Source organism: Argopecten irradians, chromosome 3, assembly GCF_041381155.1.
Source record: "Argopecten irradians isolate NY chromosome 3, Ai_NY, whole genome shotgun sequence".
NCBI classification, from domain to species: domain Eukaryota; kingdom Metazoa; phylum Mollusca; class Bivalvia; order Pectinida; family Pectinidae; genus Argopecten; species Argopecten irradians.
Window position 1 is genome coordinate 46,197,107 of NC_091136.1, and position 12,944 is coordinate 46,210,050.

General features: G+C 37.4%; 1 protein-coding gene across 1 annotated transcript in view; it reads left to right on the forward strand.

Annotated features, from left to right (window-relative positions):
- LOC138318801 (WD repeat and HMG-box DNA-binding protein 1-like) overlaps positions 1–12,944 on the forward strand; it is a 37,085-nt gene that overhangs the window by 13,291 nt on the left and 10,850 nt on the right. The window contains exons 9-14 of the mRNA XM_069261505.1: positions 497–581; positions 805–852; positions 1,146–1,326; positions 6,766–6,935; positions 7,591–7,857; positions 8,748–8,913. Coding sequence (XP_069117606.1) covers positions 497–581; positions 805–852; positions 1,146–1,326; positions 6,766–6,935; positions 7,591–7,857; positions 8,748–8,913 — 917 coding nt within the window. The remainder of the gene's footprint in view (positions 1–496; positions 582–804; positions 853–1,145; positions 1,327–6,765; positions 6,936–7,590; positions 7,858–8,747; positions 8,914–12,944) is intronic.

Sequence of the window (12,944 nt, forward strand, 5' to 3'; positions counted from 1 at the left end):
GTCTTAGACATGTTAGATAAACAATAATTTGAATTAAAAAAAATACCTCTTTGTACGGTTGGCACAGGATATCTTCCTCAAATTCTTCAGAGAAAATAAAAAGTTTAATACATAAACATAGGAAAGTTTTCTATAAATGGTATCTGTTTATAATGTTGTGGTTTTACAGCCGATTCCCAACACTAATTATTACACATTCTTAATCAATCAATTTACAAATGAAATTGAATAGAGAAACTTATATGGTTTTCATAGTTTCAGTCTGTATTTGAGTCAACATATGGTATTAAGTGAAACTTAAGTCTGAAAATGCAGGAGGTCACTAACAGAAACAGGGACACTTATTGGGTTGAATATGGTAATACAACGACCATGTTAAATGTATTAAAATCAATCGATAATTTTTCTAAAATGAAAAATAATGATATTTATTGATGCCAGACCTGATAGGAAAGTAAAATATTGAAGTTTAATGATTTGGATTTTTGTCAAACAGGTATCGCCACCCTAAGAAATTTTCTGTGACTGCCATAGCATGGAACCCAAAAAAACCAAATGAGCTGGCATTTTGTGACCAAGAGGTATGTTTAATTTATTACCTGATGAGGATAATGCAGGTGATAATGCTGAAAGGGTATTTTAAGAACATAAATATTTAAACTAAATTAGTGTAGTACTTGCCTCATTTCCATAAACTACAATTAGTGTAAATGAAATGGTTTAAGTCTTGGAATTTTAATTAGCTTAAGTGGATACTTAGTGTGACATTTATACTTATAGATGTGACATTGGTATTTCTGACAGGGCCAGCTGGGATTAATGGAGGACATCACACTGTCTTTAGATGCAAAGGTTTGTTAAATTCTGTCAATATAATGGTTTTATGTACAGAATGATAAAGGTATAGCCACTTTTCCAATATCTTAAATTTTCAATTTGCTATTAAGATGAAAGAAATGAGCCATTAAGCCTCCACTGTGAGGGAGGGATCTATAGTGTTACTCACATGAAATAAACATTATGAATATTATAATCATTGTGCAGTAAATACAGTAATTGTTTTGATATAATATAAAACATGGATATTAATTTTCAGCAATGTAAATAAATAATTTAAATAATGAAATAGTTTTGCTTCATTTTAGCAAAGTGTTCCTGTACAAGAGACAAGAGCTAAGGAGACTCTAGGAATATTTGATGACGATGATGACGATGACATGCTGATACAGGCTACAAATGAGGAAAAGAAAGCAGGCATAGACTTAGGAGGAGATAACTCTGATGATGACCAGATACCAGTCATCAAACCTTTAGGCGACCTCGATGGTAAATATAATGCTGATAATGACCAGATACCAGTAATCAAACCTTTAGGCGACCTCGATGGTAAATATAATACTGAAATATAATGCTGATAATGACCAGATACCAGTAATCAAACCTATAGGCGACCTCGATGGTAAATATAATACTGCAATATAATGCTGATAATGACCAGATACCAGTAATCAAACCTATAGGCGACCTCGATGGTAAATATAATACTGAAATATAATGCTGATAATGACCAGATACCAGTAATCAAACCTTTAGGTGACCTCGATGATAAATATAACACTGATGACGACCAGATACCAGTAATCAAACCTTTAGGCGACCTCGATGGTAAATATAACACTGATGACGACCACATACCAGTCATCAAACCTTTAGGCGACCACGATGGTAAATATAACGCTGGAAATGACCAGATACCAGTCATCAAACCTTAAGGTGACCCTGATGGTAATTATAACACTAATGATGACCAGATACCAGTCATCAAACTTAAAGGCGACCTCGATGGTAAATATAACACTGACGATGACCAGATACCAGTCATCAAACCTTTTAGTGACCTCGATGGTAAATGTAACACTGACGATGACCAGATACCAGTCATCAAACTTTTAGGCGACCCCGATGGTAAATATAACTCTGATGACAACCAGATACCAATCATCAAACCTTTAGGCGACCTCGATGGTAAATATAATGCTGATGACGACCAGATACCAGTAAACCTTTAGGGAACCTTGATGGTAAATATAACGCTGATGACGACCAGATACCAGTCATCAAACCTTTAGGCGACCTCGATGGTAAATATAACACTGACGATGACCAGATACCAGTCATCAAACTTTTAGGCGACCCCGATGGTAAATATAACTCTGATGACAAACAGATACCAATCATCAAACCTTTAGGCGACCTTGATGGTAAATATAATGCTGATGACGACCAGATACCAGTCTTTAAACCTTTAGGGAACCTTGATGGTAAATATAACGCTGATGACGACCAGATACCTGTCATCAAACCTTTAGACGACCTTGATGGTAAATATGCTGATGACGACCAGATACCAGTCATCAAACTTTTAGGCGACCTCGATGGTAAATATAATGCTGATGACGACCAGATACCTGTAATTAAACCTTTAGGCGACCTCGATGGTAAATATAATGCTGATGACGACCAGATACCAGTCTTAAAACCTTTAGGGAACCTTGATGGTAAATATAATGCTGATGACGACCAGATACCAGTCTTAAAACCTTTAGGCGACCCCGATGGTAAATATAATGCTGATGACGACCAGATACCAGTCTTAAAATCTTTAGCGAATCTTGATGGTAAATATAACGCTGATGACGACCAGATACCAGTCATCAAACCTTTAGGCGACCTCGATGGTAAATAAAACACTGACGATGACCAGATACCAGTCATCAAACTTTTAGGCGACCTCAATGGTAAATATCATGCTGATAATGACCAGATACCAGTCATCAAACCTTTAGGCGACCTCGATGGTAAATATAATACTGAAATATAATGCTGATAATGACCAGATACCAGTAATCAAACCTTTAGGTGACCTCGATGATAAATATAACACTGATGACGACCAGATACCAGTAATCAAACCTTTAGGCGACCTCGATGGTAAATATAACACTGATGACGACCACATACCAGTCATCAAACCTTTAGGCGACCACGATGGTAAATATAACGCTGGAAATGACCAGATACCAGTCATCAAACCTTAAGGTGACCCTGATGGTAAATATAACACTAATGATGACCAGATACCAGTCATCAAACTTAAAGGCGACCTCGATGGTAAATATAACACTGACGATGACCGGATACCAGTCATCAAACCTTTTAGTGACCTCGATGGTAAATGTAACACTGACGATGACCAGATACCAGTCATCAAACTTTTAGGCGACCCCGATGGTAAATATAACTCTGATGACAACCAGATACCAATCATCAAACCTTTAGGTGACCTCGATGGTAAATATAATGCTGATGACGACCAGATACCAGTCTTTAAACCTTTAGGGAACCTTGATGGTAAATATAACGCTGATGACGACCAGATACCAGTCATCAAACCTTTAGGCGACCTCGATGGTAAATATAACACTGACGATGACCAGATACCAGTCATCAAACTTTTAGGCGACCCCGATGGTAAATATAACTCTGATGACAAACAGATACCAATCATCAAACCTTTAGGCGACCTTGATGGTAAATATAATGCTGATGACGACCAGATACCAGTCTTTAAACCTTTAGGGAACCTTGATGGTAAATATAACGCTGATGACGACCAGATACCTGTCATCAAACCTTTAGACGACCTTGATGGTAAATATGCTGATGACGACCAGATACCAGTCATCAAACTTTTAGGCGACCTCGATGGTAAATATAATGCTGATGACGACCAGATACCTGTAATTAAACCTTTAGGCGACCTCGATGGTAAATATAATGCTGATGACGACCAGATACCAGTCTTAAAACCTTTAGGGAACCTTGATGGTAAATATAATGCTGATGACGACCAGATACCAGTCTTAAAACCTTTAGGCGACCCCGATGGTAAATATAATGCTGATGACGACCAGATACCAGTCTTAAAATCTTTAGCGAATCTTGATGGTAAATATAACGCTGATGACGACCAGATACCAGTCATCAAACCTTTAGGCGACCTCGATGGTAAATAAAACACTGACGATGACCAGATACCAGTCATCAAACTTTTAGGCGACCTCAATGGTAAATATCACGCTGATGACGACCAGATACCAGTAATCAAACCTTTAGGCGACCCCGATGGTAAATATAATGCTGATGACGACCAGATACCAGTCTTTAAACCTTTAGGGAACCTTGATGGTAAATATAACGCTGATGACGACCAGATACCTGTCATTAAACCTTTAGACAACCTTGATGGTAAATATGCTGATGACGACCAGATACCAGTCATCAAACTTTTAGGCGACCTCGATGGTAAATATAATGCTGATGACGACCAGATACCTGTAATTAAACCTTTAGGCGACCTCGATGGTAAATATAATGCTGATGACGACCAGATACCAGTCTTAAAACCTTTAGGGAACCTTGATGGTAAATATAATGCTGATGACGACCAGATACCAGTCTTAAAATCTTTAGGGAATCTTGATGGTAAATATAACGCTGATGACGACCAGATACCAGTCATCAAACCTTTAGGCGACCTCGATGGTAAATAAAACACTGACGATGACCAGATACCAGTCATCAAACTTTTAGGCGACCTCAATGGTAAATATCACGCTGATGACGACCAGATACCAGTCATCAAACCTTTAGGCGACCTAGATGGTAAATATAATACTGAAATATAATGCTGATAATGACCAGATACCAGTAATCAAACCTTTAGGTGACCTCGATGATAAATATAACACTGATGACGACCAGATACCAGTAATCAAACCTTTAGGCGACCTCGATGGTAAATATAACACTGATGACGACCAGATACCAGTCATCAAACCTTAAGGTGACCCTGATGGTAAATATAACACTAATGATGACCAGATACCAGTCATCAAACTTAAAGGCGACCTCGATGGTAAATATAACACTGACGATGACCGGATACCAGTCATCAAACCTTTTAGTGACCTCGATGGTAAATGTAACACTGACGATGACCAGATACCAGTCATCAAACTTTTAGGCGACCCCGATGGTAAATATAACTGATGACAACCAGATACCAATCATCAAACCTTTAGGCGACCTCGATGGTAAATATAATGCTGATGATGACCAGATACCAGTCTTTAAACCTTTAGGGAACCTTGATGGTAAATATAACGCTGATGACGACCAGATACCTGTCATCAAACCTTTAGACGACCTTGATGGTAAATATGCTGATGACGACCAGATACCAGTCATCAAACTTTTAGGCGACCTCGATGGTAAATATAATGCTGATGACGACCAGATACCTGTAATTAAACCTTTAGGCGACCTCGATGGTAAATATAATGCTGATGACGACCAGATACCAGTCTTAAAACCTTTAGGGAACTTTGATGGTAAATATAATGCTGATGACGACCAGATACCAGTCTTAAAACCTTTAGGCGACCCCGATGGTAAATATAATGCTGATGACGACCAGATACCAGTCTTAAAATCTTTAGCGAATCTTGATGGTAAATATAACGCTGATGACGACCAGATACCAGTCATCAAACTTTTAGGCGACCTCGATGGTAAATAAAACACTGACGATGACCAGATACCAGTCATCAAACTTTTAGGCGACCTCGATGGTAAATACAACACTAATGATGACCAGATACCAGTCATCAAACTTTTAGGCGACCTCGATGGTAACTATAACACTAATGATGACCAGATACCAGTCATCAAACTTTTAGGTGACCTCGATGGTAAAAATAACACTAATGATGACCAGATACCAGTCATCAAACTTTTTAGTGACTCCATCGTTAATATAAGGTCCTTTGTTACTATCAGATCACTATCAGTTGATGCCATGTCTAAAATTCCTGGTTACATTATCAGATGATGCCATGTCTAAAATTCCTGTTAACTTTATCAGATGATGCCATGTCTAAGATCCTTGCTTACTTTATCAGATGATGCCATGTCTAAAATTCCTGGTTACTTTATCAGATGATGCCATGTCTAAGATCCTCGGTTACTTTATCAGATGATGTCATGTCTAAGATCCTCGGTTACTTTATCAGATGATGTCATGTCTAAGATCCTCGGTTACTTTATCAGATGATGTCATGTCTAAGATCCTCGGTTACTTTATCAGATGATGTCATGTCTAAGATCCTCGGTTACTTTATCAGATGATGCCATATCTAGAATTTCTAGTTACTTTATCAGATGATGCCATGGCTAAAATTCCTGGTTACTTTATCAGATGATGCCATATGTCTAAGATCCTCGGTTACTTTATCAGATGATGTCATGTCTAAGATCCTCGGTTACTTTATCAGATGATGTCATGTCTAAGATCCACGGTTACTTTATCAGATGATGTCATGTCTAAGATCCTTGCTTAATTTATCAGATGATGTCATGTCTAAGATCCACGGTTACTTTATCAGATGAAGTCATGTCTAAGATCCTCGGTTACTTTATCAGATGATGCCATGTCTAAGATCCTGGGTTACTTTATCAGATGATGCCATGTCTGAGATCCTCGGTTACTTTGTCAGATGATGCCGTGTCTAGAATTCCTGGTTACTTTATCAGATGATGTCATGTCTAGAATTCCTGTTTACTCTATCAGATGATGTCATGTCTAAGATCCTCGATTACTTTGTCAGATGATGTCATGTCTAGAATTCCTGGTTACTTTATCAGATGATGCCATGTCTAAGAAGTCGGACCAGGATGACAGTGCCAGTGTGATATCTGATGCCCCACTGGTTCTGCCACCAGCCCCTGTGATGGTAGAAGGGTTCAAGCCTACACCGCTCCAGAATCCATTCCAGCCAGGAAGTACGCCTGTCCATCTTTCCAGCAGGTTCATGGTATGTATACCCAGTCTATGTTTAGTAATTTACCTACTTCTCCATTTAAAAAAAATATAAACAATTTTATAACAGGTTTTGTGGCAAATAAGAAATGAAGATCAACATCATCAGTTATTTGTTTTAATTACATTTCTCTAATGACAACTCAATAATCAAAAATTGGTCACTTGATCATGAATTGGTATAAACCTATTGGCCTACTGCTATCCCCTCTTATCTGTCATAATACAATTACCTGATAACTTGTTCTTTTACACTGTAAAGAGTAATTTTATTGAATACAGTCATGGGTGGATAGAGTGTTGTCCATGGCTGTACTTCCCATTATATTATGTCTTGTTCTGTCCCAATTTTATATTGGATAGTTAATGTTTTACAGACATTAAAACCTAATGAGTTTGGAATAAGGTCAAAATGTGATTCTTGTTGCTGTGACACAATTGGGTAAAAAGTTGAAGTTCCAATTTTTATCTGAGGTTGATTCTCTGTTAATGTAAATATTTTGGCTTTCGAAAGTTTCTTTGTGTAAAAATAAAGCATAGTGATAGTTTCACGGATATTTTTATTAGAGAAAATGCAGCTAATGGTGAAAAGGTAATTGATTGTTGAATTGAGTCATTTTCATCGTTTACTTGAACCAATTATTTCCCAGGTTTGGAACTCCATTGGAATCATCAAACAGTACAACACAGAGGAAGAGAACAGCATTGATATAGAGTTCCACAACACATCAATACATCATGCAATGCATATCAGCAACACAAGTAACTATACACTGGCTGACATGTCCTCCGAGGCTGTCATTCTCGCTGCCGAGAGTGAGGACGGCAATCCCAGTAAACTAACCTGCATGCATTTTGGGTCGTGGGACAGCTGTAAGGAGTGGACTACCGCCATGCCTGAGGGCGAAGAAATAATGGTGAATATCTCTTATTCTCCTAATATTATATAGATAGTGGGAATGTTTGAATTATTTTTTTCTTAATAATAAGAATATAAACGTTTACATTTTTAGTGATGTGGAAAACGTTGGATGCATTTGATTAATGATATCTTAGTAGTTTCGCCACAGTTAATTGTGTAGTTTTTACTCTGTCTAAAATGAGGGAAGAGTTTGAGGAGGTATAGCTTTGCATAGTCTTCCTTCATTACCTGTTTCTATTTATAATAAAATATTGTGAATGTAATTCAGAACACAATGTATTTATGGAGAAAACTAAAACAGGTGAAGTAATATTTAATCTTATATTTTATTTTCAGTTTATGAGAAATCTTAGGTGTTAAAGACCCACTACCTTTGCGAAACAAAAATTAAAAGTTTCACCTTTGCAAAACAAAAATGAAAAGTTTCTTAAAAACAAAAATGATATACGAAAATGTATATAATGGCCTAAGAGGATGTTATAACACCAACCAAATGCAGGATTTCCCTGTGAAGATTCATGTAGCTGTTTTGCCGTCTTGCGCAGTGATAATCAACCGAAGCGCAGTAATTAGGACGACGGCGGGAAACATAAAATGACCTGCATTATAAAAATTAGCATTTAATTCATTTAGATAAATTGTTAAGAATGTGATGGTATGTGTAGTATTAAAGATAAGTTAATAACTTTTGTGACTCTATAGAATTATCAATTTCGTTTTACATTCCAATTATATAAATTAAAAGCCGTTTCGAAAAGGTAGTTGCCCTTTAAAACAGTAATATATTTACTGGCCTTTGGAGCTATGATAGATATTCAAATGATGTCTTGAAGTTCTTTTTGTGTGGTTTCATTGACTGATGTAAGACGTGTATGTGTTGTATAGGCAATAACTTTGGGAGAAGACTGGGTTGCTGTAGCTACAGACAAGAGGAACATCAGACTGTTCAGTCTGGGCGGCATTCAGAGGGAAATATTTACCATACCAGGGCCTGTTGTGTGTATGGCTGGTCACACAAATCAGTTGATGCTTGTGTACCACAGGGGCATGGGTAAGTAACATTGGTCCAAAATTACAGGGCTTTTTCTAGGTAAATTGGGAAAAGGCCCCTGTGTGAATTTGGGAAAATTCATCAGCATATCGACATAAATGTTCTTTTGTCAAAAGGCAATAAAATGACCATTTTATCTCTTTAATTTGTCTTCAACGACAGATCCTAATATGACCTAGATTTATCTAGGTGCTCCCACTGAAAATAATCTTATTAATTCTTCATTGTCTTTCCATTCAAAATAGATACCGGTAAAGGGAAATAAAGATTCATTAAGCCAATGTTCAGTAGGAGAGAATACAAAATTTATCTTTAATATGTAATTTAAACTGCATGATGTTAATAAAACGTTTTTAAATAGAAAAGTATTCTGCCCTAAATAAAACACAAAAGTAACTGATCATCGCACCAATTATCGCAAATACACTCTGCATATTATAAAAGAAGTTTGAAAATGAAATATATTACACTAAGTATGGATTCAAACAAAATGTTTAATTTACAACTTATATTTGTCAGACCTATTAAATAGCAGACGAAATCTCAACACTAAGCTGTCACTCATCACAGTACTGACACAACACGCTAACCATACCAAACTGAAAGTGGTCCATGTGCCAAATTACCTACTGACAGGACTTCGGATATTGTGCTTGGTGTTAATTAATTGGTGATTGCCTTTCATAATCCAATTTTCATGCCTGGTTGCTGTTTTGAGTCTATATCTTGGTGAGTTTACCTGCATTCTCAGCCAGTCGACTCACCTGTCATGGCCGCCATTTTTTTGGTGCGTTCGATTGCAAATCCCAAAAGTGGTGGGACAATTATTAGGCCAATCTAAAATATTTTCAGATTGGTAAAAAAACTATGAAATTGGGAAAATTCTAGCCTAAATCTCATTGGGAATAGGGCCCCGAGAGACCCTAGAAAAAGCCCTGAATTAATAACCACAGGGGCATGGGTTAGTAGCATTGGTCCAAAATTAATCACCACAGGGCCATGGGTAATTAGCATTGGTCCAAAATTAATTACAACAAGGGCATGGGTAAGTAACTTTGGTCCAAAATTAATTACCACAGGGCCATGGGTTGGTAGCATTGGTCCAAAATTAATTACCACAGGGCCATGGGTAAGTAGCATTGGTCCAAAATTAATTACCACAGGGGCATTGGTAAGTAGCATTGGTCCAAAATTAATTACCACAGGGGCATGGGTAAGAGATTGTCAAATAATGAGTAGCATTGGTCCAAAATTAATCACCCAGGCATGGGTGAGTAACATTGGTCCAAAATTAATCACTCCAGGGGCATGGGTAAGTATGATTGGTCCAAAACTGATTACCACAGGGCCATGGGTTGGTAGCTGTGGTCCAAATCTAATTACCACAGGGCCATGGGTTGGTAGCATTGGTCCAAAATTAATTACCACAGGGCCATTGGTAAGTAGCATTGGTCCAAAATTAATTACCACAGGGCCATTGGTAAGTAGCATTGGTCCAAAATTAATTACCACAGGGGCATGGGTAAGTAGCATTGGTTCAAAATGAATCACCACAGGGCCATGGGTAATTAGCATTGGTCCAAAATGAATAACCACAGGGCCATGGGTAAGTTTAGCATTGTGGTTCATGTAGGTCAGTTGCTAGGCACTGGTTGCTGGTCAGTGGGTTTTCTCAGGGTACTCTGGCTTTCCTCCACCTTCTAAACATGTCACATTGTTCAATTACTGACTTTTTATAGGACAATACACTAAACAAACTGAACATGAAAAAATAGTTGTGAACTGCTAGAAAAATGCATGCAAAGTGTTCTCCACAATTGGGCCTGAATTAAAATATTGTTTGTTTGCCCTCCTCCGACCGACCCATGAAAATCGGCCCGACTCAGAAATTTTTATTGAAATATTCTAGTGAATTTTTTTGATTGACGTGTACTTTCCAGTGCCGTGTGAAAACCTTTGATGAATCGCGGTATAAATTTTTGTTTCGCCTCGTGATCAATTTTGACAATCGCAGTAATTTTCCAATACTGGGTCTTGATACGCTTTCATAATATTGAGTATTTGAAGCGCCTAAATGATTTGAATCCACACATGGCGCGGCAAGATGTCAGAGACCGCAAAGAAAAAATCTAAAAGTTCAGATGAAAATCTGGTAACACTGTGTTGTACGGTGAAATTTATCGATCATAATAAAACTTCTGATACAACAAGTTCAATCCTACGCAATAGGATCCTAGAATTCTACGAGGATGACACATGGGGTGACGTGTTGGACGAGATTTTCAACTTGGATCCATCTCGATGTCCGTCCCCACCAGGGAAAAGCGATACGGTAGACACGTGTTTGTCATCGAAAAAATCAGCTGAGACATTTCGTCCACACATCGAGGAACCCATTTCCGTTGCGTTAAACTTTGACAAATCCCTTAAATACGTGACATTCGAAGTTACTAAATTCCATGATGAATCGCTAAATGTCAGTACAACTACAAGTACCAGTGCCACCAATGCATTTGACGTCCTGACTTCGATCAGAACAAAAGCTGCTAAGCCTAAAAATGAGCCCAGAACAGGTGAGTTGAGTGGCATTCTGTGTTTAATGGTTTTAAATTACCAAGCCTGCAGAATGTATTTAATTTGCATGTCATTCAAATAAAAGCTGATCTCTGCAGACATTTGTTTTTTGTTTTCATTGTAGCTTTTGTTTATATCCCCTCGCAGTGTATGCAAAGAGATTATGTATCAATTCAAATTTTGGTGTGTCGTAAATACTAATTACTATTAAAAGTTGAATCATTCCATGGATCTTCAAACGTTTTGGTAGTCGAATGTAACATGGTCGAATGTCAGAATATTGGGGTCAAGGGTCAAAGATAGAAGTCCACCGTCGAACGTATGGATTTTTTTAGCTCACCTGTCCGAAGGACCAAGGTGAGCTTATGCCATACTGTGACGTCCGGCGTCCGTAGTCCGTCGTCCGTCCGTCAACAATCGACTTCTTCTCCATAACCACTGGTTGGATTTCTACAAAATTTGACTGGTAGCATCCTCATGGGCTACTAACTGAAAATTGTACAAATGATGGGGCTGACCCCCCAGGGGCCTGAGGGGCGGGGCCAAAAGGGGTCAATTTGGCTATTTCCATTTAAACGACTTCTTCTCTGAAACTAAGCATGGGATAGCACCCAAAATGCAATGGTAGCATCCTTATAGAGTAGGGATTCAAAATTGTACAAATGATGGGGCTGACCCCCTGGGGGCCTGAGGGACAGGGTCAAAAGGGGTCAATTTGGCTATTTCCATATAAACGACTTCTCTGAAACTAAGCATGGAATAGCATTCATAATGCAATTGTAGTATCTTTAAATGGTGGGGATTCAGAATTGTAAAAATGATTTGTTTATTCGGTCAAATTAACATCGGTAGTAAATTACACATTTTACTGAGATCCAAACTAAGTGTTACTTTAGTGTTACTTTCTACGACAATATAACATACATTTGCCTTCATTTTTGTGTTGATAGGTTATATGAATGTTTGCGTTTGATTTACTCAAAACGTTTCATGAGAAAATCATAAATAATAAATTTAGAATATTTCTTTTATGATATGAATGCTGATATACATGTGAAACTTTTGAGCCGTACTGTCCATATATTTTTTATACAAATATACTTTTTAGAGACAATGAATTAATGTGATTAAAATGAATTATGTTGTTGTTTATACTGTTGTAGTTATACATTTATAAACATATGCATTATCTCATTCAAAGTATGAGCAGCTAAGTTAGAAACTTGCTAAACAAAAATAGTCAGTTCCATACAATATTATGTGACAACTAAGAAAGAATGTACATGTCAGGTGAGGTTATATTGGTTTAAAATATTTTCCATTAATGCTAATCCCTGATTATTTCTATTAGTTTGTTGGTTTTTGCTGATAGCTCTGTCAACAGCAAATTAATTATTGAAATTATTGACAAGAAGTTAAACTTTCTTGACTATTTCCTTTTAAGCATTGCTATTTAA